Raw genomic sequence first — 23,498 nt, forward strand, 5'->3', positions numbered from 1 at the left:
AGCAGTATTCCATTGAGCTGCGGATGAAAGCCTTGTATGTGGTGAGGAGCTCAGGTGTGCCAAGGAAGGACTTCGCACGACGGAGGATGCCCAGTCGGCGACTGGCTTTGCAGGCCAGCTTGGAAATGTGGTTTTCCCAGGAAAGATTATGGCAGATAGTGAGACCCAAAAGCTTGAGTGACAGAACTTATTGGAGAGGATTGTTCAGAAAGTGGATGGGAGGGTTGTCCAGTCGATATTTTCAGAGAGACAAAGTAAGAGAGTGAGATTTGTCAGGATTGAAAGACACGTTCCACTTGTTTGACCAGTCTGCGATTTTGTCCAGGTCTGCAGAGTGAGGAGGCTGCAGACTGCCGATCTGAGGGAAGAGGGATGGAGCGGCAGAGAGTGGAGTCATCAGCAAAGAGATAGAGAGGATTTTCCAGAGAGTCGGAGAGATCATTGATGAAGACCAGAAAAAGCACAGGGCCCAGAACACTACCTCGGGGAACTCCAGCCAGAACAGGAAGGGGAGATGAGAGAAACCCATTCAGGGCCACACGTTGACTACGACCAGAGAGGAAGTCCGCAAGCCATGCGTGGAGATCCATAGGTTGGACAAAAAAAATACCACCTTGGCTGCCGAACTAAGTTGCAATGTGATGTTCTGCTACCTTAGCTTTGATTTTTCTGCAACCTTAATGATTTTTTCGGAGATCTGAGAGCGATGTTTTAATGTTTTGAAATCACTAATTTTTGGTCGTCCGCTATAGATGAACGCTGAGCAAACTCGGAATAATTCGCATAAGGGTAGACCAACTAAATATACAGTGCAGGTGTGCGGGATAGCATTATAGTGCCGCTGATGCAGTGCCCTCTGCTGGTAATAGAGCGATAACACACCCACACTTCGTGGGGATCTTTAACGTCTACCAGGTGATGCCAGCAGACGGGACACCCGTTTAACGTCCATCCGAGAGACGGCATGACACACATCGACGAATCGTCCTGCCGGTGAAACACCGGGATGGCGGTTTATGTCCGGGTCGGGGTTCGAACCCAGGCTAGACAGCTTAGCGCCGAGTGTGGGTCCTGCTAACCGTACAGCACATGCCGTCAGGACTACTCTCAAAGGGAAATCGTATTGACAATTCGACCTATGGATAAACGCCTGATATTCGTGCACAATAACACGGATGGCGCCAACACCTGCGTAATTATCTACCACACCCAATCGGGCGAAGCGACCTATCGAGAAGCGCATTGATTGCTCAGTCTGTTGTAGGTTATCCAATCCTGTGTGAATAAGGCAACCAATGAAAAGTAATCTTGTATGTGACGTCAGTCTGGTCTAGATAGAACACTTCCTGGCAGCGCATGAGCCACGTCACAATCTGCTGACCATTTAATGAGATTGTGAGCAGAGACGAATAAAACGAAATAAACTTCACGTTTTTATACAACGGCACGACACGAACGAATCCGAGCGATTTACATTTTAATAACATCGCCAAATAATAACACTGCCTCCACCCAAAAAAAACAAAACGTCATCGCACTGGTCACACGGACGATAGCCAATGGGAATGACGCTGACTTGTCGCCGACGGTACATTAACCAATGACAGACGCGCTTGTTAGAGCTCTGCTTTTATGTTGGCCAATGACAGAAGCAGTCACTGCTGTCGATCTATCGCCGGTAGGAGAGTAGGGAGACATTTATTTGACGACACGATGTCTTACGCGTACCTCTTCAAATACATCATCATTGGAGACACGGGTGAGCTTGTCGTTCTTCGTTTCGCGTACAAAATGGAGGTCGTTATTGATCTTGTTGACGGGAGTTGTGAAGAAAAACGAACACGGGGCAGGGTGTGTGAGTGTGTTTGACGTTCCACATTCGCCTGAGAGAGACTGTGATTGTAATGAAAGTTCTCTGTCGCAATTGCTTGTGGAAAACATTGATACCGGCTGAATCTGCCGACGTTACGAATTAATAATTAATAAAAGTTTGTCCTTTGGTTCGTTGTGTTTGTCCAAACCGACGAGCTGTTTAATACTAATAGTCCATCGCTGCATGTGTAAAATCCTGTATTAATACGAATGGTGCACGTCGGATGTAGTTTTGTTTCCAAAAGGAATACTTTTCACATTCGTTTGAGGAATCCCGGGAATTTATTTTACAAGTCTTTCACGAACCGGCTCGCCAGGCATGCCGTTCGACTGGGTGGATGCTGGCGATAACTCCTTCTCGGTGATTTACTGATAGACGCCAATGGGTCTTTAGCGTTTGACTGAAAGTGTAATTGGGACAGGACGTTGTTTAAAATATATATATATATATATATATATATATATATATATACATATATACATATGTCTCCGTCGCCAATATGCCTCTGTGTAGGCCCTGCCCGTGACAACAGGTAGATGCCCTCGTCCACGGTCCTAAAAATAAACAAGTTTGATTTAAGTCCCTTCAGCTGTTCTCAAGTATCATTTTCACCAGCCATGGCAGGTTTCACATCGATCAGTGAAGCGGTTTCAGAGAATATATATATTTTTAATGTCTGCTTTCAAGCTAATATGGCTGCCATACCATGTGACGTATGACCTTAAAAAATGTACACTCTGCATATGTATGGGTAGGGGATCACGTTTGTGACTGTTTGTGTTTATCGGATAAGGTTCGTTTTTCTATCCAAGATGGCTGAAAAACCACGTGACCTACATCATTTTAAAACTACTAGGACGTGCCCGTACGTGGGTGCCCGTTCCTTGCCAAAAAAAAAAAAATGAAAAGGAAAAACATTCCAAACCGCGTGGCAGTAACGACCACAGAACCCCCCCCTCTATTTACATGAAATGGTTTGGTCCATTCGCAAAGCCAAAGCGAACGACCACAGAACCCCCCCCCCCCCCCCCTCTATTTACATGAAATGGTTTGGTCCATTCGCAAAGCCAAAGCGAACGGCTAAATCGCCATAGCTCGGTAACTACTTCTCCGATTAATATGAAACCTTGAAAAGGCACATCCTCGGGTCCCCAGCAATATACCTGGCAAGTTTCAAGTATATCGGACCGGTAGTTGTCGAGAAACAGCGGTCACAGACAAACACACACACACACACACAGACACAGACACACACACACACACACACACAGACACACACACACACACACAGAGATTACTGGAATTATAGATAGATGTACAGCAATGGCTAGATTGTGAAGTTTCACATCGATAGGGTAAGTGGTTTCTGAGATATAATTTAATATTTTCCTTCAATCCAATATGGCTGCCGCACTATGTGATTGACTTTTAATTGCCATGCCTAGGCAGACACGTAAAGTTTGGAGTCAATCCGAGTTTGGGGGATGTTTTTTTTTAAAGTTTTAGCCAATATGGCTGCCAAACCATGTGACCTATGATGTCAAATTTTGTATTTCAATACAAGTGTCATAAATCATGTGCATGCAATTTCAGATTTTTAGGATAAGGAATTCGATTAAAACATTTATGGCTGGTATACCACATCAAAACCATGCATGGTGGCTGGTATACCATTTTTTATTTATTTATTATTATTTGTGTTTAATCCAAGATAGTTTAATCCATGATGGTTTAATCCAAGATACCACGTGACGTATGTCACAATTATCAAAACATTCTACATGGGTGTTGCTCCTACCCTGAAAGTTTTGTCTCAATCGGACATGTGGTTGCTGAGAAAAACGAGGTTTGGCCCGTATGTATATACGGACGGACAACCCGAAAGCATAATGCCTTCGGGGGCGGAGGCATACAAAAAAACAACAATCCAGAGGGTAATTGAGTAAATTGCGACAATTCACCTCTTGGTGAATGTCGTGGTTTGGATCTTTAACATCCACCTAATGCTAACAGAAGAGACACCTGGCTTGATGTCCATTCGTGGGTCTGTGCACTTTGTGGTGTAACGTCCTGTGTGAGGTGCACTGATCTGACCGTTTATAGTCGGGTCGAACCCAAAATTGGGTTCAGAATTTAAAAGGACAGAGCACGTACAAACAACCATAAGTTAGCAACGGTGCAGGCCGGCTTTGTATCTAATGACCTCCGCTAACAGTGAAGGTGTTTTGTAAGAAATCGACACACACACACACACACACACACACACACACACACACACACACACACACACACACACACACACACACACACACACACACACACACACACACACACACACACACGTATATAATGAAATCTCAGCACTTCCTGCATGGCCTGTTAGCAGCAAGTGTCCCTGCCCTGCTGATCACGAGAGATGGGCATCATTTATGTGCATGACATCGGTCTCATGTCGCATCTAGGGTCAGTGTGCTCTTCATTATATACATACACACATCTGTGGCATCTTGCAAGACCAGTGATTGAATTGTGTAGTTGACTAACGAAGTAGATTCCATTGTGATCACTAGGTATAGGGGAAGTTCGATGGACAGATGTAATTTTCAGCCGGGTTGCTCAGGTCGCATTCTCACCTTTGTATTGTAAAGTTTGGTTTGAATTCCCATCCGAAATAAACGATATTATTATATATATATATTGTTGCGGATCTCTGCGCCGGCCTGTCCCCTTACCAAGGGGGGGTTAGTCCCCTTGTCTTTTACTAGCCGACGGGACCCGGGACCTATGACGTCCTTCCCAGACGGCGTTAAATAGGGTTTTAGGACTATGAATTCGCTATTACCTAAGTACTAACGCTGACCGGAAACGAGGAAATAAGCCCCGCCCGAATCACGGGTGTTAGTGGAAATGCCGAGCAGTAGTGACCCGAGCCGTTATCAAGGATTAAACCCGATCCAAGTGGTTCTTAATCGTGCCACGCTTACCCAATGGAAGAAATGACTGAAACGGTTGAATTTGGGAAGAAAGGAATAACAGAATTTATTTACACTTTGTACACTAAAAGAAGAAGAAGAATACACAGTGCAGCCTTAAACAGTCTTAACTTATCCCTGGACAAACGACAAACGTGCCTGTCACACTCAGACACTCACATGGGGTTGCAGACGAACAGGTCGATGGTCCAGGGATGGCGTCCAGGCAGTTCGCTCTCCGGTCCCCAACTCGCACCGCGAAGTAGATGAATCAGACGGCAGGGCCAGGAGCTCTCCACGTGTCGTGGCGTGCACGGGATTATTACGGTCTGAACGGCAGGCTGGCTTTGGCGGTTACACTTCGGCTCGGCCGCGTACGTAATAAACGGACGGTCTGTAATAGTTCAATAAACGCGAGCAATGCGCTTCTCAATCAAGGCTCGAAACTGTTGTGCGCAAGCCAGTCTTAATGCAGTTCTCGCACGAGTGCTCCGGATTAGTTCTCTCAAGTGCCTCTCCCTTCTCATAGCTCAACTCCAGCCAGACCTTCGTATCAGTTCTCATAAGGGCAGTCCTCTGTAAGCGCCTCCCTTTTCATCTCAACTCGACGAGTGCCTCTCCCTTCTCATCTCAGATGGGGGCCTCGCGCCAAGGGTTTTATTGCCACGCCCTTGGAACCCTCTCGAACTCGCCAGACGTTTCTTGCCATGCCCACCGAGCTCTGGTTGGCTATTGCTCTTACCGTCACCACCTTCTGACGTGTTGCTTGTCGCGGCCACACCCCAACCTCGTGCTCCTCTTCTTTTCAGGCCTACCCCGTGGTTACCCGACTAGTTTGAGCGAGCAACGGGCAGCTAACGCTGCTGGCGGCCAAAGCGTAACAAGCTTAAGGGATGCCAAATGGGCCGCGGGATCGAGTTCGCCCATGATGAAAATGAAGGGTGGCCGCAAAATGAAAAGGACCTAAGCTCATTTCTTTACACAACGCAGATATCACTAGGGAAATGGCCTACTCTTACACATACTCTGACATAACTAATTCTAATGGGCCTACGTGTTGCTTGTGGACTAACTATGGGGGGGGGGGGGGGCAAACCTTTAACCTTTAATGATGTTATATGTACAATTCTCGAAACCTCAACAATATATTTTAAGTTGGAGGCTCAAGGCACGGACAATATAGCCCTCATCGAGGCCAGGCCTTAAATAAAAGGAAAGAAAAGTATATGATGTTTGTTTGCAAGAGAGGTTGAAGGTAGTGCAGTATAGTCAGGTTCACTATTTTTTTTTGTTCAAAATTTTTGGAGATTAGCAAAACTATACATTTTTGGAATATTCAGAGCATGAGGAATCCAAAAATTAATGTTGGCATTTTCGTAGACACCTTTGCGAAAATGACACTGGGCAGCGATGAAGATCTGTAAAAGCATATTCCTGAACGGTATGGACCTAGTAGATCCTGTGTATAGGACTTATAGTTCAATCTGATACTAACGGCTGCTTTCTTGCTTTACAAACCCATACCTATAACTTCAAAGGAGTTGCAATATCATGTATTATGTAATAGTTATGTCACAAATATAAAGACAATGGTTTTCAATTACCTGTTTGTTGCTTTTCTATAATCCTGAGCACTATTTTGAGGCCTTTATTGGATTCCTTGACCCAGAAAACATAGGATTAGCATATTTAATTAAGTTTATAGGTTGACTAGAAGCCGAGATAGCACAAAATATGTATTTATGGCGGCAATTTTGAAAATCCAAAATCTGTCTGTGCAAATGCCAACACTGATTTTCGGATTCTCCATGCTCTGATTCCAAAAATGTATAGGTTTGCTAATCTCCAAAAATTTTGAACGAAATTATATTTGTTAACATTGTGAACCTGTCTTGTCGCTGTAGTTTGAGTGAGACATGAAGTAAGACCAGCAATCCTGACACTGAGTGCAAGATGGTTCCGGGTACCACTTTAACGCTCCTAAGTCCGAACGATCGTCCGACCCTGGGCGGTTGCTGTCTGCAACCTACTACCTAAAAAGAAAAAATTTGCCAATGCAAAACTCCCCAAAAAAAACAAAAAACATTCAAGTTGTTCCAGGTTGGAAAACCTTGGATATGCCCTGCAGTTTTGTGGGCAAGACTGAAGTGTGTTAACTCGAGTCAAAAATAAAGAAATAAATAATGGGATTCTTTCATTGTGAGAAATTGAGGCTCAGTTTGTGAACCGACACGGTGGAAGATCTCTGACTACTTCATGCCTAATTCCCATCCCAGTCAAACTTCACCTTCCTCATTGAGTAAACCACAACATTCCACATCAAATCCCTGACTTGATCCCATAAAAGGACAGATCAGAAGCTTGTACCACCGTCATTATGAAATCGAAACGGCACTGGGTTTATAAGAACATTAACACAGCTGTTTGAGGTCCCAATTATATATTTATTTTGACCTGGTCGGCACGAACCCTCGTGACATTGGCTTCATGGTGAAGGTTTTGTGAGCGGCTGGTTAGAAGATCGAACCCTAAGTCGTCTTGTTTGTTTGGAACGACCGTTTTCCACAAATCCGATGAACCGGAGATTGGATCTTGCGATCACGTGGTCCATCGTTCAACCTGTATCTCAAAGTACATGACGCAATAGGGTGAACATTTGAGCTTTTGTGCATGTCTTCCAAGGGTCGACGACTAACAGATCATTAAGAAAATGGAAACTTGTGCCGTGGCACGCTCTAGCTGGACTGAGTGCCGACCTCGGCACCGACCTAGTCCTTCCCTGTCGATCTCGACTAGCTCTCCGTGCATCCCCGTGTGGCGAGGCTTCAGCCCTGCTCCGTCAAGATCACACGCACTCACGTGGCGATGAAGTGTCCCGTCGGCACAGGCCTGTCTGAGGTCACTCGCGTGGACACGCCATGTCGGTGGAACATGCACCAAAGCTACTCTGGACGTGTTGTTTTGATTTGTTCGTGTGTGTCGAGAAATTTGAATGGGAAAGGATTGAGAATCTCAATTGTAGAAGGAAGAGACCAGGACCTTCCTATGCACCCGATCCTGGCCATCTCTGACATTCATGGAGTTCACTAATTGATAATTAAATCTTCCCGCAGTCATTTCAATAACGATACATTATCATGAGAATATCATGAATTTTCACTTTGTATTGGTTCTCCTTCTCTGGTACCTTTACCATGATGCAGCGCGCAGTGTTGTACACAGTGGCGTAACATCTTGAAGATCATAATTTCCTTGGTGAAGCCTTTGACAGAGTAGCACCGCCCTAATGATAGGCCCATGTCCAACTTTGGTTGTTTATTGACCCTCACGCCAGAAAATGTTGGGCAGTTGTCACTGACTATTGTTTCTTTACCTGTGACAGGTGTTGGGAAATCGTGTTTGCTGCTGCAGTTCACAGACAAACGCTTCCAGCCAGTTCATGACCTCACCATCGGTGGGTGAGATGCTGTGTTGGCTTTGTGTGTCGTGCACATGTTTCTGCACTTTATCTCGTCTCTTAATGTCTATTATTTGTACATTCTCTTCATTATAACATTTCTTGATAGTCTGACAAATTGCATTCGAATGAATAAACATTATTAAAGTAATTGTTCTCAAGATTGAAGGCAGGATTCTTTTAATGGCCCCCGGGCCTATTGACGGTACATGTTTACTGCAACATATTGTGGGAAGCAGCCACGGTTAGTTTAATTATGGCGGACATTGGACTTGTTTAAAAGGAGAGGGATATAGGTGATGGTGGGTGCTATTGTACAGTGCTCAGTGATTGCCAGCCAGACTTTTTCTGCGAATATGGTTGTGAATTAAAACTGGAAATATCTGAAGAATTTGGCAAACTTCCTGAGTTCTGCTCTTTTATGTTTTTTTTTTTTGTTTGTTTTTTTTCCCCCCTGTACATTTCCATTTACTTGGTTATAAAAGGAATACTTATTTGTACTTACTGCAATGTCAGCTGTTATAAGGTTTTAAAGTGATAGAAGGCCTATATATGGTTTAAAAGTGTTATAAGGCCTATATATGGTTTAAAAGTGTTATAAGGCCTATATAATGTTTACGTTTTAAAATCAAAATCGTTTCTCAAATAGTATATGTCTCAAATCCTCACGGCCATGTTAACATACCTTGTGTTCGTTGTGTGCCATAGCTTTTGTTTGTTGTATAATGACCCTCACATTTATGGTGGAAACCTGTGGATGTTACCTGCATATATCTGCCATTTTGTGTTTCAATGTAAAGGTGTTGAATTTGGAGCACGGATGATAACCATCGATGGCAAGCAGGTCAAGTTGCAGATCTGGGACACTGTGAGTCTTGGCAGGGTAGACTGGAGGGAGGGATTTTGCTATGGGCGTAATCCCCCACACTCCTTGCTGTACAGTCCCCTCTCCCACTCTCATCCCCTCCCTGACAGCATACACTCTTCTCCTTGCATGTGTGCACCTCTTTTCCCCTCTTCGCCCCCTCTCAGCACCTGTGGCACCTCCATTCTCTCCCTCTCATGGCATTGTGCCCCACTGCCTCCTCTTTCTCGCTCCCTCCCTCATATTGGTGGCGTCTATGCTTCCCAACCCTCTCGTACCCTACTTGTGACGTGAGCCCTCTCCCTCCTCCCATATCTAACTCATGGCAGTGTTTCCTCTCTCCGCCCCCCCCACCCCCCCCGCCTCCCCTTTTATTGTTATTCTATTTTTTTTTTTTAATATGCAGTACTTACTGTCTTGTCTATCCCAGGTTGCATCGAGATGCTGTGAATCACCCCTCTGTTGGTTTTTACCATATAACAATCAATATTTAGAAACTTGGAGAAAGTTAAAAACAAAACTTGAAGTTTATTTTGTTTTGTTTTTATTTTTGCTCTCTCATGGCAGGCCGGACAGGAGTCGTTCCGCTCAATTACCCGTTCCTACTATCGTGGGGCAGCTGGTGCTCTCTTGGTTTATGACATCACCAGGTGAGAGAGTTGGCTGTTCTGGATTGGTTGTGTATATTAGGGTGGAAGTGGGCAGGATGGGTGTTGGTGTTTCTAAAAATGTAATGGACAGTTTGTTAATTTTTTTAATGGTGTGACATGCGTTTAGTGAAAAATCCTGTTTTTTTTTTTTTAATGTTTTTCTTTTCTTTTTTTTGTATACAAGTTCTAAGCTCGTGGAAGAGCGAAACACATAACAGTGGGAAGTAGGGGAGAGGGGGCAGAAGGACACCAGTGGTGAACAAGCTGGATATATAAGCTTAAAATCAGGAAGAATTAAGTTGAATGAACAAAGGAGAAAAATAAATGTGGAAGGAGGAGAGAAAATACAAATTAGAAAGGGATGGTGTGCTTGGTAAGTAAAAGGTTCATGTTAAGAAAGGGATGGTGTAAATTATTGAAGAAAAGTTTGAGGGTGGATGATTTGAGGAGTAAGTGAACAGCAGTCTTGAAGCTTTGGAGGTAAGAATGAGATTGAAAAGATTGAGGAAGTTAGTGCCACATGGAAGGGAAGAGAAGAGGTCTATCATTGGTTGTCATCGCCATGTGTGGGGGCTTCAGAAGGTGGAATGGAGCCCTTACAGGTCTTGAAGGTGTGTGTGCTGTGAGTGTGTTAAAATGTGGATGGGTGTGAGGTCTGCAGCGCACGAGAAGGGCAGAGGGTGCAATACCAGAAAGGAGGTTATGGAGGAGAGTGTCCACTGCAGGAGTAACAGGCCCAGAGATTCCAATGAATTTTTTGATTGCCTTCGTCACCACAGCATCAAGGTGTGAGGCCAATGGGTGCCAGCTCAAAGTGGAAAGGAAGACTACCGAGCTACAGATAAAGGCCTTGTATGTTCGAAGTTTGGATTTGCCAAGAAAAGTCTTTTCTCAGTGGCTGGATTTAGAGGCCAACTCTGTCGTTTGCCCCAAAGAGATTGTGACTGAGGCCAAAAGGTTGAAAGGATTGAACTTATTTGTGTGGTTTGTCTCAGAGGTAGATTGGAGGGTTCGCCGGATGCTCCTTTTGGCGAGATAGTGTGTGAGAGAAGCACCAGGTTTGAAGACCTATTCCAAGTGGTGCACCATCTCCTGATTCTATGAAAGTCTACAGAGGGGTGGGGGTGGGGGGGGGGGGGGGATGAGAAGAAGATATCCTCGGGGCTTGCACTCTCCTCTAAGCTGTTTAGCCTTGGTTTGAATCTCAGCCCAGGTATAAACTGCCATCCTGGTGTTTTGCATTCAGGGAGATTCATCAATGTGTGTGCATCCCTCGGATAGATGTTAAATTCGATGTCCTATCTACTGGTATTAGTTGGAAAGCAGGGATGTTCAAATATACCACGGTGTCCTTCGTGTAGGGTAGGCAAGTTATTGTGGGCACCCTGGCTAAGTTCCGAATTCATGGTATAACCTCCAGGGGGCATTGCAGCAGTGACACAGCGATGACCCCCAACAAATGAATCGACCTGCAGCCATGTGCTGCATATGAAGGAGGGAAGACACTGCAGCCTGCCTATCACAAGGATTGTGGTGGTGGTGGTGGTGTTGTCGGAGGGATAATTATTTTTTTTCCAAGAGAATTGAAGATCATTGGTGAGGATTAGCAACACGACGAGGCCCAAGACACTACCTTGGGGTGGGTACTCCAGCTTCAACATGGAGAGCAGATGAGGGTATTCTATTGATGTCCATGCACTTGATTGACGAGTGGAGGAACTCAGCAAGCCATGTGAGGACGTAATCTTTAATGCTATAGGTTGAGAGTTTGACAAGACTAAAATGCTTAAGATATGTCCAGAAAGGTGGCCTTGATCCCTTTTCTGAGATTCAGAGCTCCCTCCATTGTTGGAAGATCTGCAGCTAGATGACCAGGCTGGAAACCAAACTCATGGTCAGAGATCAGGCCGTCTGAGAAGAGTCTTTGAAATGAACTTTTATTGGGAAGCAAGCGAATGGGCCTGTAGTTGAGAGAATCCGTTTTAATGCCTCGTCTCCCCGAAGTTAGAGGTTTGTTACATGAGAATTGGAAGCAAATGCCGATGAGGCAAATATACCTTCACACAAGTCTCTTGCGGTGTTATTTGAAGTGATGGAGGGAGGTGGCACACACCAGAAACAGACGCTATAAGGTAGTACCAAGACTTTGAGGAAGGAGACTGGTTCGAGAGGTTGGCCAGATGTTATTTTCTGGCTCTCCTGATTAGACGCCCACTCGGTACTTATATTTTATATTATATATTGTATTATACTTGCCACCACAAAATTATTCTGAGGTTCCCTGGAGTGTTTAATACAGGCAGAAATAGGACTTGCCAGGAATGGCCATTTTCCATTGGCATTTTTTGGATCCATTCGTCGAACTCTTCTTCTTTCAGTTTTTTGCCATGTACTTTTTCTCATGATGGTTGTGTGAAAGGTCTGGTCTGCCTGATCATTAACCAAGAAAATTATCTCGTTTCGTTGCAATTTAAATCCCGATTAAGCGGATCCACGAGTTTTGTCGATAACCAGTAGCAGTGAGATTCCTGTGAACTTTTCTACCTTTTCGTCGCCAGCAGTCATGTGGTGCAGAGCATCGTCGGGCATTAATTGGTTGTGCTGCTGCATGATTATTCAGAAATCTATTTCTCATGAGAAAATGTTTTTGCAAGTTTTCCTGGAGAATGCTGGAATGTTGGCGTTTCTTTCTGGCGAATCCTATAGTGAGGCAGTGTGCAACAATTAGGAATGCGGCATAGAGCAGACTCTGCAATGCAGTCATACTCTGCATGATGTGGGATGTAATCTGGAATTATGTTCCACTGAAGGGATGCTCTGGCTTCGTCACTCGCCCTACGACGGTGAACGTAGCAGTCATGGGCAAGACATTGATAAATTTCCTGACCTTCCTCATTGTGACAATGGAAATAGTAATGTCTCCAACAGATATGGGCATGCCAGACAAGGTGATGTTTACGAATGAGCTTTCTTTACAGCTTGTTGGACCTTTTCTGAACGTAAAAGCAAAAATTTATTTATATAGAGTCTGGGCTCATGGAAGAGTTAGAACATTGAATCGATCAGAAGGCAACAGGACGCAAGGAATAGTAGCGAGTGAGGGCAACATCAACCTCAGAGTTGAAAAACAGGATGGAGGGAGACTTTTTTTTTGTATACATGGTAGACGCTCGTGGATGAGCTAATAGTGAACGGATCAGGACCTAATGGACAAAAAGAGGATGCAAAATATGCATGCATGAGGTGGATAAGATGGACACGGAAGGAAACTAAGGAGAGAAAACTGGAAAATTGGAAGGGAGGGATTTGGGTGGGGTTAACGAGGTTAGAAAAGATCATGGTTTTGGATTGTATATGATCTGAGATGGTGGGGAATAGATGTCTTGAATACCTGGAGGGAAGAATGAGATTGAAGGTTTCACAGGTGGGGAAAAAGAGGAATGAATGACTGGATGTGAGCAGTGATTCTGGATTTGGGGAGTTTCACCAGAAGGGGGTTGATCGTGTACCGTGTGCACCCTTCAGAAATGTGGGGGTTTGGGGTAGGGGGAGACTATGCACAGAAAGAGCAGAGGGTGCAAAACCAGAAAGGAGGCGTGAGAAGACAGAGACCACCGACATGTCTGCAATGGAAAAGTGGTAGGCCCATAGACTCAGCTTCAGCGTGAGAGATTCCAATGATATTGAAGGCCTTGGTTTCCAAGGTGTGAGGCATGGGACCAGCCCAGAGGGGTGAGCAGTACTCTATCAAGCTATATATTGAAGGCCTTGTCAGTGGATAGGAGTTTAGATGTGCCAAGGAAGGACTTTGTATGACGGAGGATGCCCAGTTGGAGGCCAACATTGAAATGTGGTTTTCCCAATTACGATTGCAGCTGATTGTGAGACCCACGAGTTTGAGTGGCTGAACCTCAAAATAATTAAGTGGATGGGGGTTCGGGGGTTGGAGTCAGTTGCCAGATGGCCCTTAGAGATTTGTTTGGATTGAAAGACTTATTCCAAGTGCTTTACCAGTTTCTGACCAGTTTGTGATATTTGTCAAGACCTGAAAAGGGGGAAGAGGTTGCAGCCTGTCTGTGGATGAGGGATGTCACGGCAGAGGGATGTCACGGCAGAGGGTGGCATAATCAGCAAAGAGACGAAGGGGATTTTCCAGACAATCGGATCATTTCTGACGATCAGAAATAGGACTAGGCCAAGAACATTGCTTTGGGGCACTCCAGCTTGGACAGGGTGAGGAGTTGAAAAGATTCTGTTGAGAGCCCCACGTTGGCTATGAGAATAGAGGAAGTCAGTAAGCCATGTGGTGTAGAGTTGGCCTTGAATGCCATAGGCAGAGTTTTGAGAGTAAGGCAGCATACCAAAATTTCAGTAATAACCCATTTCCTTTATCATGACACGTGAGAGCAAACCCCATCGTCATTATCAGCTTTATAATCACTAGGGCATGCCCGTACTATATATATATCTAAAATTATATCCCCCCCCTCTATTTACATGAAATGGTTTGGTCCATTCGCAAAGCCAAAGCGAACGGCTTGCGAGTACGGTGACAATCCCCCCCCCTCTATTTACATGAAATGGTTTGGTCCATTCGCAAAGCCAAAGCGAACGGCTTGCGAGTACGGTAGAACCCCCCCCCCCCCCCCCCTCTATTTACATGAAATGGTTTGGTCCATTCGCAAAGCCAAAGCGAACGGCGAACGGCTAAATCGCCATAGCTCGGTAACTACTTCTCCGATTAATATGAAACCTTGAAAAGGCACATCCTCAGCTCCCCAGCAATATACCTGGCAAGTTTCAAGTATATCGGACCCGTGGTTGTCGAGAAACAGCGGTCACAGACAAACAAACACACACACACACAGAGATTACTGGAATTATAGATAGACTAGGGCATGCCCGTACGTGGGTGCCCGTTCCTTGCCAAAAAAAAAAAAAAACGCTACCCGTACGCTCTACCCCGCCCGTACGCCCGTAAACAAAAAAAACAACGCTCTTCGCTTCCGCCCTTCGCTCTGACTGAATTGGGAGAAATAATGCGCATAAGAAATCGAGAAATTATTATTTTCTCCGGAAGAAATCGAATTACGAACCGTAATGGCGCACACGCTCGGCTCGGCTCGCTCTCACATCGGCCACGCCTACGCAATAACGCGTTCTGTGATTGGCTGCCGGAAGTGCAGTCTTCACTGTCCGGAAGGTCGCAAATCGCAGTTACGATGAATCGCAAATTAGTTTTAATTAGTTTTAAAACATAGTTTAACGGCAACATAGTTTTCCAACGTGAAATAAATGAATACGCTCTCAAATGTGCCGTCCGAGGCAAAGTCTGTTCGCCACGTTCGGCACACGTGATAGCTCGCTGCTCTCTGATTGGTTGAATCGTTTTTTGGACATAGTTCGGTAACTACTTCTCCGATTAATATGAAACCTTGAAAAGGCACATCCTCGGGTCCCCAGCAATATACCTGGCAAGTTTAAAGTATATCGGACCCGTGGTTGTCGAGAAACAGCGGTCACAACACACACACACACACACACACACACACACACACACACACACACACACACACACACACACACACACACACACACACACACACACACACACACACACACACACACACACATTGCTGGAATTATAGATAGATAATCGTCAAAGGTACATTGCTTTTTACACAGTACCCCCCCCCCCCCCCCCACAGTTTTGGGGCTACCCCCACCAAATGTTCTGTGCAGCTTTTTGGGTCCCTGGCCATATCCTAAATTGGGTGGGAGTTTTAATAATATTTCTCAAACATTGTTTTTTTTTTGTTTTTTTAGATACCCGGCTCCCACCCATGCCCGTGCTAGTATATATTATATTATACGAGTATTAGCCGAAGCCTGTGGTAAAATTGCCACGATATAAAAAAAATCCTTTTAATTATTTCGCTGGTTCAGCACTCACAGCTGGGAGGTTCAATAAGGAATGTGTTGAAGTGCATGTGCCTTTCACTTAAAGAAAATATCAGTATAAATAAATCGGTTTAACCTATCGATTTACTCAAAACATTCGATTGAGTCAACTTACCATGGATTATATGCACATAGTTTTAGGCTTTGGGACAAAGTACAGGCTGTCCACAAAGCCTTGTTACGGTAAAAAAAAAAAAAAATTATAACCAAACCAAGAGATAAAATGATGTTTCTTTGCATTTGGCACAGAATTCATAAAGTTTATTGTGTTCTTCAGTACATCTTAACAGCAAAGAAAAACAATTAGGAGGATCGAAGCGGACCAGCCTTGCGGCACCCACCCTGTTGCCCAAGCACAGCCTGCTGCCCACAGTCTGATTCAATTTGTTGTCTGATTTTTAATTATTTTTTTGTTTGATAATTTTCCTGTAGGGTTGGATCTATTTGGAGCAACTTTTCTTAATATATATTTTTTTCTCTGAGGAGCCTTTCCGTGTTTCAGGGTGGGACAGACCGTTATGGACACCATTAGCCAATTATATATTTAGTTGTGTTATATTGTGAGGCTGGCTTAAGATCTTAGGGTCTTGAGTTTGAGCCCCCTGTTGTGCCATTAAATGACACCAGGTGGGTTGACTCAGCCTGTCATCCTTCTAATGTCAGCAAAATGACTGCCAGCTTACTGGAGACGGGGCACCATCAGCGGCGCAGCCAGACAATGATGCAGCCGCAGGCTATATACAAAATAATGTATATTAAATGAAAGGAGCATGCTGACCCTAGATGTGATATGACACTGACGGTGCGTGTGCGTGCGTTTAAAAACAATTGTGCAGTAATCTGTGCCAAATTTCAGATATCTCTATTAATAAATGCTCATTATGGAGGTGTATGCAGATATTAGGCAAAAATAAATAGAGGAGCTCATCTTGAAATGCTAAAAATTTGATTTACCTGCAGACATATTTGGTGTAGTTTTAAAAGTTATATTTGCAAATTTAGTAAATATCGATACAGGGGTCCTCACTACAAATCTTCCTGCTATCCGTAATTTCGCATACAAGTCATTAAGTTACATCGGAACATTTTCATTATACATTGATTCAGCAATTCCCCGCACTAACGGATGGAAGACGAGTTACCAGGCGTCCACAATGCTTTGCGGACCAGCTTCCCAGTGTTCAAACCCACAATGCAGCTTCCCAGCATTTAGGAACCATTACAGTTGCATATTGTAAGAAAAGGAAATATAATAACCTTCTGTTCAATGTGTTGGGGTCCCAGCAGGTGCTTAAGGTAGGTAGGAGGTTTAAGAAATACCTCAATCCAATTATTATTTTGAAATGCGATCGACACGGGGACCTTGTTCCCAAATCCGGAAGTGAACAGATGACGGTTCATTTGTTTGGTATCTCTATATAATCATGATTTAACATTATATTAGGATATACTGGTGAGATGCCCGTGCTACGCACGGGTGGGAGGCCAGAAGCAAACGGGCAATGCAGATATTTCGAATGCTAAAGCATGAAACCAATAAATTCCACATTCCTGCAGCACCTTGAGTCGCAATTCAGACATGGACGGCAAGTTCGTGAATGACTTCCATGAAAAACGTACCCGTTCGCAAACAAATGGGTACGTTCATGCATAGAAACATCGATCGTGGGTCCGTGGCGAATCTGCATATGGCGATCCGCGAAGTTCACGTTCAGAAAGTAGAACCATCATGGCATGTCGTCATTCACTTGAACTCAGTCGCTTTTTTCATTCCAAACATATCTCCAATCGCAAAATAAACTTTTAACAACATTGTTAATGTTTCCTTCATTGTAAAAACTACCAAATCAACAGTTAAAAGGATTTTGAGCCGATAGCTGTTACGGCCTTGGCAAGATCGATGGAGACAGCGATCTGTTAGCGTATACACCGCTCAAATAGCTATGTGGAATTCTCTCATGTGGAGATTAAACGTTGTTTGAACTTTGGCCGAGGTCATTATTTACTTTTAATGATGTTTATATACGAATCGAAAAGGAGATAATTGGTTTTGGGTCGTTCTTTCCGCATATCTCGTGGGATTGTGAGTTGGAGAGACGGCTGTGATGGCGGGGAGGGGGTTGGAATTCTCAAGCAGGGATTCAACCCGTCTCCTTATAAAAAGGTCTTTGTCCGAGGTCACCGAGTCAGATCGGTGCAGCCATGCAGTGCAGCCGTTTGTGCGGCACCCGGGAAAACAACATCGTCACAATGAAAACATCGTCGCAATGAATGATGTGCGGGAGTCCAAACCTGAGAATGCTGGAGACTAAAGCTGAAATTGGAAAAACAATATACCCTATTTTACTCCTGGAGATCCCAGGATTACCCACTCAAAATATCGTTGCAATCGGTTCAGCAGTTTTTACGGTACCTTCAGACAGACGGACGGACATTTGGTGAATTATAGTAAGATTAATACCATTGTTTTAATTTGTGATTGCAATGATGAATGAAAATATAGAGAACGTGCTGTCAATGCCTGACGTTTGACTGAAGGTAGCACAGGAATGTGGAATTTATTGGCTCATCTTTTGCCATTCGCCTTTTTTTTTCTTTTTTTCTTTTTTCTTTTAAATTATTATTACCCAAGTCATTCATGAACCGGCCGTCCATGCCTGAAGTCAAAAAAAATAAATTAATACTTGCATTATTTGCGAACTGTTATTTAGCCCCACAGGCTGTACTATCGTCTTCAACTAAAGTATCAAACAAGCCCGGCTACATCAATGTTAGACTATCGGTCTTGTTTTATTATTTAATTTTATTTTTTGTGGTTCAGATCACAAATATCTAGTATTCATTCAAACCTTTGATCGATTGAAATGTTTCACGGGTTTGAAAGTGACCGCATATCGTTTCAGGCGGGACACGTTCAATCACCTGACTACCTGGCTGGAGGATGCGCGACAGCACTCGAGCTCCAATATGGTGATCATGCTTATCGGCAACAAGAGGTGTGCACTCGGTTCTGAAAGCTCTGATCTTTGCCTTGCAGTATGATTAATCCTTTTGTTTCAATGGACTTGGGTTGTACATATACTGTACATATACATATTGTTACTTGTGAAAATCTAAGATTTTTCAAGTATATTGGTTGGTCTTGTGGGCTTGTCTGTCAGTCGCCTACCGGCCACAATTTTCAACTGATCTTCACGACACTTCACCAAATGGTAGTTAGTCATAAGCCAGAAGCCTATTGTTTTTTGTCAAAAGGTCAATAGGTCAACATAGGCCTAAGGTCACCAACTTTGTCAAATTCCTAAAATTCTCAATTTTCATCTGATTGACTTGAAATTTGAAGAGGATTTTGCCTCATTTAAGTAATGCAATTTCCTGTTCTGTCTCTTGACTATTCACAACACAATTGGAAACAAATTTTCGTTGATAGTTTTCATCATTTCCTGTGCTTGATTGGCCTGTTTCGATTAGGGTACTAAACTTTAAATTCTTCACATTCTTCAACTTTCATTTCTACTTTATTGTGTGAAAGTTTGTTTTTCCAAAATGTTCATTCGATCCAAGTAGCTAACTATTTCATTATTAAATATCTTCGTTTGGTGCAGTGACTTGGAATCTCGGCGGGATGTGAAAAAGGAAGAGGGTGAAGCATTTGCACGAGAGCACGGCCTTGTCTTCATGGAGACCTCTGCCAAGACTGCTGCCAATGTTGAAGAGGTTTGATTGGCTACTGTTGAAATTTTTAATATCCTGCCTTTCTAGCAAAATCTGATTCCGCCCCTACTCCTGTAGCATACATTCCTTTCATCTGTCTCGTCTGGGTTCTATCCTCGACCCAGCCAAGCTTGATCGGTGCTTCGCAGGGAGGGAGATTCATCACAAAGTATGCCATCCTTTGGATGGTCGTTAAGCTGGGCGTCCCATCTGCTTGCATTATTTGATGGATGATAAAGATCCCACGGTGTCTTCTGCAAAAATTATATCCACGTTCCTAATGGGTTGAAATTTTTTGATTAAATTGCTGTTGGTTGAACGTCAGACCTGGCCAGCCAGTTCGTGAAAGACTTTGACCAGAAACTGTCTGCCCAACCCCACAAGAATGTGGGAATAATTGAGACGAAGTAGTTGTCTCCTGGGTCACTCACACCTTGTTTACTTTTTCCTGTGCCTTTGTTTCAGGCTTTTATCAATACTGCCAAAGAGATTTACCAAAAGATACAGGAGGGAGTGTTTGACATCAGCAATGAGGTAATTTTCCTTTTTTATAAATGATTTAATGTATAATTTGGATAATATCAAGCATTTGCCGACCAAAGTTAAATATGGAAAGAAAAAAAAAAAAAAAACATGCCACGCTTTTTCTGACTTCTGACCGATCATAAAAATAAAAAAAACCCACCTTTAGAGGCCATTTTTCCCCGCAAGCGGGGGTTGGCCTTTTTCGGGAACTGTGGTTGTTGTTTTTCGGTCCCCTTTTTGAAGCAATGTTTTGCCCTTCCTGACGCCAACCCTTTTTGCCGCCTTTAACGACAAGCAGGGAATTACCAGTGAACTGGTACTCAATTTGCCGACCTCGGAAGGATGACAGGCTGAGTCAACCCCCCTGGCGTTAATTCAGCGATTGACCGGGATTCGAACCCAGGATCCTAGGATCCTAAGCCGGCACCCTAGCCGCTAGCCCAACACCAGGGACTAATCACCGACCCAGGGACCAGGGACCGATCATAGTTATTCAGAAATGCGGAATGGTAATTTATCTCTTTGCTAAACGGTTCTTTCATCTGATTGCTGCAAAAGGTTTGTATTTGCATCGTACTTTACCTTTAAACGGTACATTCCGTTTAATTAATCTATTTATATATATATATATATATATATATATATACTTTAAAAAAAAATTATAATATATATATATATATATATAAAATCGGGAGATTGAATAAGACACGGATGTAGCTTTTGGACGGTCGATCTTTAATTATCGACAAGCTTTCGACCAACAAAGGTCCTCTTAGTCGTCCCCAAGTTCAGCGGAACTTCCGTTGACTTTTTCTGGTTGTTGACTTCCGCTGAACTTTGGTTTTCCCGTGCGTGCGTAAGCGAAGGACCGAATTCTAATTTGGTGTGTGGGTGCAACTAGGCATATGGAAGAACCCTATGAAAATGAGGTCGCCACGTCAAAAATCCAAGATGGCTGTCACCATATCTAAACCTTGTGAGCGCGATATCTTGAAAAGTAAATGTCTGAACCTTGTGAGCAAAATATCTTGAAAAATAAACGAACTACTAACTTCTAATCTGGTGTGTGGGTGTATCTATGCATAAGGAAGAACGCTATTGAAAATTGTCGCCACGTCAAAATCCAAGATGGCCGCCTTGCGTCTTCCACTTTGTCAACTCATCACTTCACCGACGGGGGACCGAGGCGTAACGCTCGTCTCGAATGCAAATTCTGTTGCCTTTTAGGAAAAAAAAGTTTAATGGATTTGCCTGATTTTATTTGTTCAGCTCATTTTGGCCATTCTCTGGCCATCCATTGGCAGGCTGTTGAATAATTTTGTTTTTGTTTTTCTGGTTGTCTGCCCTCCATTCCCTCTCTCGGTCCCTTGAAGAACAATGGTATTAAGATTGGGCCTCAGCATGGTGGCGCCGGCACTGCACAGGCTGGAACGCTCGGTGGACAACAAGGTGGCGGTGGCTGTTGTTGAAAATATTTTTTATTTTTTATTTTTGCTCCTGGCCCTGCTAACAGTCTCCATTGCGCCCTGGCACCATGTGTGCCAGTTGCACTGCACCAAACTTGTACAAATATGTCTTGTGCTTGTATTGTCAACGGTTATTGCCAAAACGCTCCCTGATGCTCCTTCACTTTTCCTTGAGAATCCCCACATAATACATTCAAGGAAGCTCGAGTGTACATTCTGAAAATCCACCTTTTTTCTCCTTTTCTTCGTGGTTGAGGCTCAGCTTGTTTGTGTTTCAACCATGGTATATTTGCTGTCATGGATTTTGAATCATGGATGTTCTTGTTTGTACTCATGTAATATTGGCAGTCATCAGCTTGCTGAGACGGATATACAAAAGTTTGAAGTGTCTTTGCCAGAAATAAATTGTTTAAAAAATAAAGTTGTACAACATAGCATTGTATTGGCAAATTGTGATAAATTTTTTTTTCCCCTTTGATTTGGTGCTTTCATGGTCTCCCCATTGTGCTGCTGTTTCGATCATTCAAATTTGTTTGGAAATTGTGTTTTTGAATGGTTAATAGCAATTTGCATTTGCTCAAAAATGTTCTGAAACGATCTATATACACACAGACTAATAGCAACACTAAGCCATTTTCCCAGACCGTAGCAATCCCACTCTTATGGAATGTCACAGTTAGAATCTTGCCATGCAGAGACGGGCTATGAGGAGGAAGTTCCTTCGCTGCACCGAGTCAAAGTGAGGGCGATGTTGGGAGAAGAGGTAACTTTGTGTAACAAACATACATGGCTGCTTGCAGGCAGAATCCGGTAGTGGGTTGGGGGAAATAGAGCTTTGGCATGAATAGCAGGGAAGTTTTCTCTCCTGATATGGATCCTAATGGAAATCTGAGGATTAAATTGTCTTTTGTAATATATATATAGGAAGCAGCGTCTGTCGGTGCCTTGCTCTGTCATTTCCTTTATTTCTGTGGTTGTTTTGTCGTGGTTATTACTCCTGCTGATGTATCGGTTTCCCAGCATGCTCCCAGATTGTATTTTGCTCCTGGATATGAATGTTGCTCCACCTTTTCTTTTTCTTTTTTTTCTTTTTTTGGAAAGAAAACTTTTAAAATTCAAAAAAAAGGTTGGAGAGCAATATAGATGTTAAACATGTGCAAAAATTGCCTACTTGGCTTCTCGCTTGTGACGTGGTGTCTCTGTACATAAAAAGAGCTGTGCACGCTGTCTCCAGCTGCTTGGTGTCTTGACACGAGGCTGTGACTCGGAAATGCACAAGTTGCTTGCTAATGACGTTTGGTAATGTGGAAAGTTGGACACCCAATAAAGATTTCCATTGTATTTTGCCTTTCTGCCTCTTCAAGGTAATTTTTAGTGGATATTGAAAGATACAGATTTAAAATTTGAATAAATCCCTGAAAATATACAGCGCCTTCAGAAAGTATTCACACCCCTTGACTTTTTTCACATTTTGTTGTTGCAGCCTGAATTTAAAATGGATTTGAGATTTCTTTTTCACTGATCTGCATGTAATATCAGTGGAATGTTTTTTTTGTTTTTTTTTCTTAAAGTTCTACAAAATTATTAAAAATGAAAAGCTGAAATGTCAAGTCAAAGTATTCTACACTTTGCTATGACACCTAATTGAGCTCAGGTGCATCCAATTTCATTTGATCATCCTTGAGATGTCTACAACTTGTCCACCTGTGGCCAATTCAATTGATTGGACATTGTTTAGAATGTTGCAAGACAATAGGACATTGCAATGAAGAGTAGAAAAGCGGGAGGGCCGACCGGAGTTTTGGGAGATATGTTGAAGGCAGCAGGAAGTTGGGGGTATGAAGAGAATGACAGAAATCTGCAATCTGGTGGTGAAAGAAGGCCGCATTCCAGTGGATTGGGAACCGAGTACTCTCGTCCCTCTATACAAGGGGAAAGGTGACCCTCTGGAGTGTGGCTCGTACCGAGCGATAAAGTTATTGGAGCATGGAATGAAGGTATTGGAAAGGGTGTTG

The 23,498-nt window shown here is 43.5% G+C and overlaps 1 protein-coding gene across 1 annotated transcript; it reads left to right on the top strand.

Annotated features, from left to right (window-relative positions):
* The first annotated feature begins 1,312 nt into the window (after positions 1–1,312).
* LOC137436978 (ras-related protein Rab-2A) lies at positions 1,313–22,824 on the top strand. Its single transcript, XM_068131242.2, has 8 exons — positions 1,313–1,759; positions 8,228–8,299; positions 9,103–9,170; positions 9,735–9,817; positions 18,682–18,774; positions 19,384–19,495; positions 19,958–20,026; positions 21,391–22,824. The coding sequence occupies exons 1-8, from the start codon at positions 1,633–1,635 to the stop codon at positions 21,484–21,486; spliced, it is 720 nt and encodes a 239-aa protein (XP_067987343.1). The 5' UTR covers positions 1,313–1,632; the 3' UTR covers positions 21,487–22,824.
* Positions 22,825–23,498: the final 674 nt, after the last annotated feature.

This window comes from Myxine glutinosa, chromosome 11, assembly GCF_964187855.1.
Source record: "Myxine glutinosa chromosome 11, kmMyxGlut1.1, whole genome shotgun sequence".
Lineage (NCBI taxonomy): Eukaryota > Metazoa > Chordata > Myxini > Myxiniformes > Myxinidae > Myxine > Myxine glutinosa.

What these genes read in the sequence shown, in the direction of transcription:
- LOC137436978 (XM_068131242.2), top strand. Translation starts at nt 1,633, where the DNA reads ATGTTGGCCAATGACAGAAGCAGTCACTGCTGTCGATCTATCGCCGGT. An exon ending in AGTTGCAGATCTGGGACACT is followed by an intron (nt 9,171 to 9,734) that starts GTGAGTCTTGGC and finishes CTCTCATGGCAG; the next exon opens with GCCGGACAGGAGTCGTTCCG. An exon ending in CTGCTGCCAATGTTGAAGAG is followed by an intron (nt 19,496 to 19,957) that starts GTTTGATTGGCT and finishes CCTTTGTTTCAG; the next exon opens with GCTTTTATCAATACTGCCAA.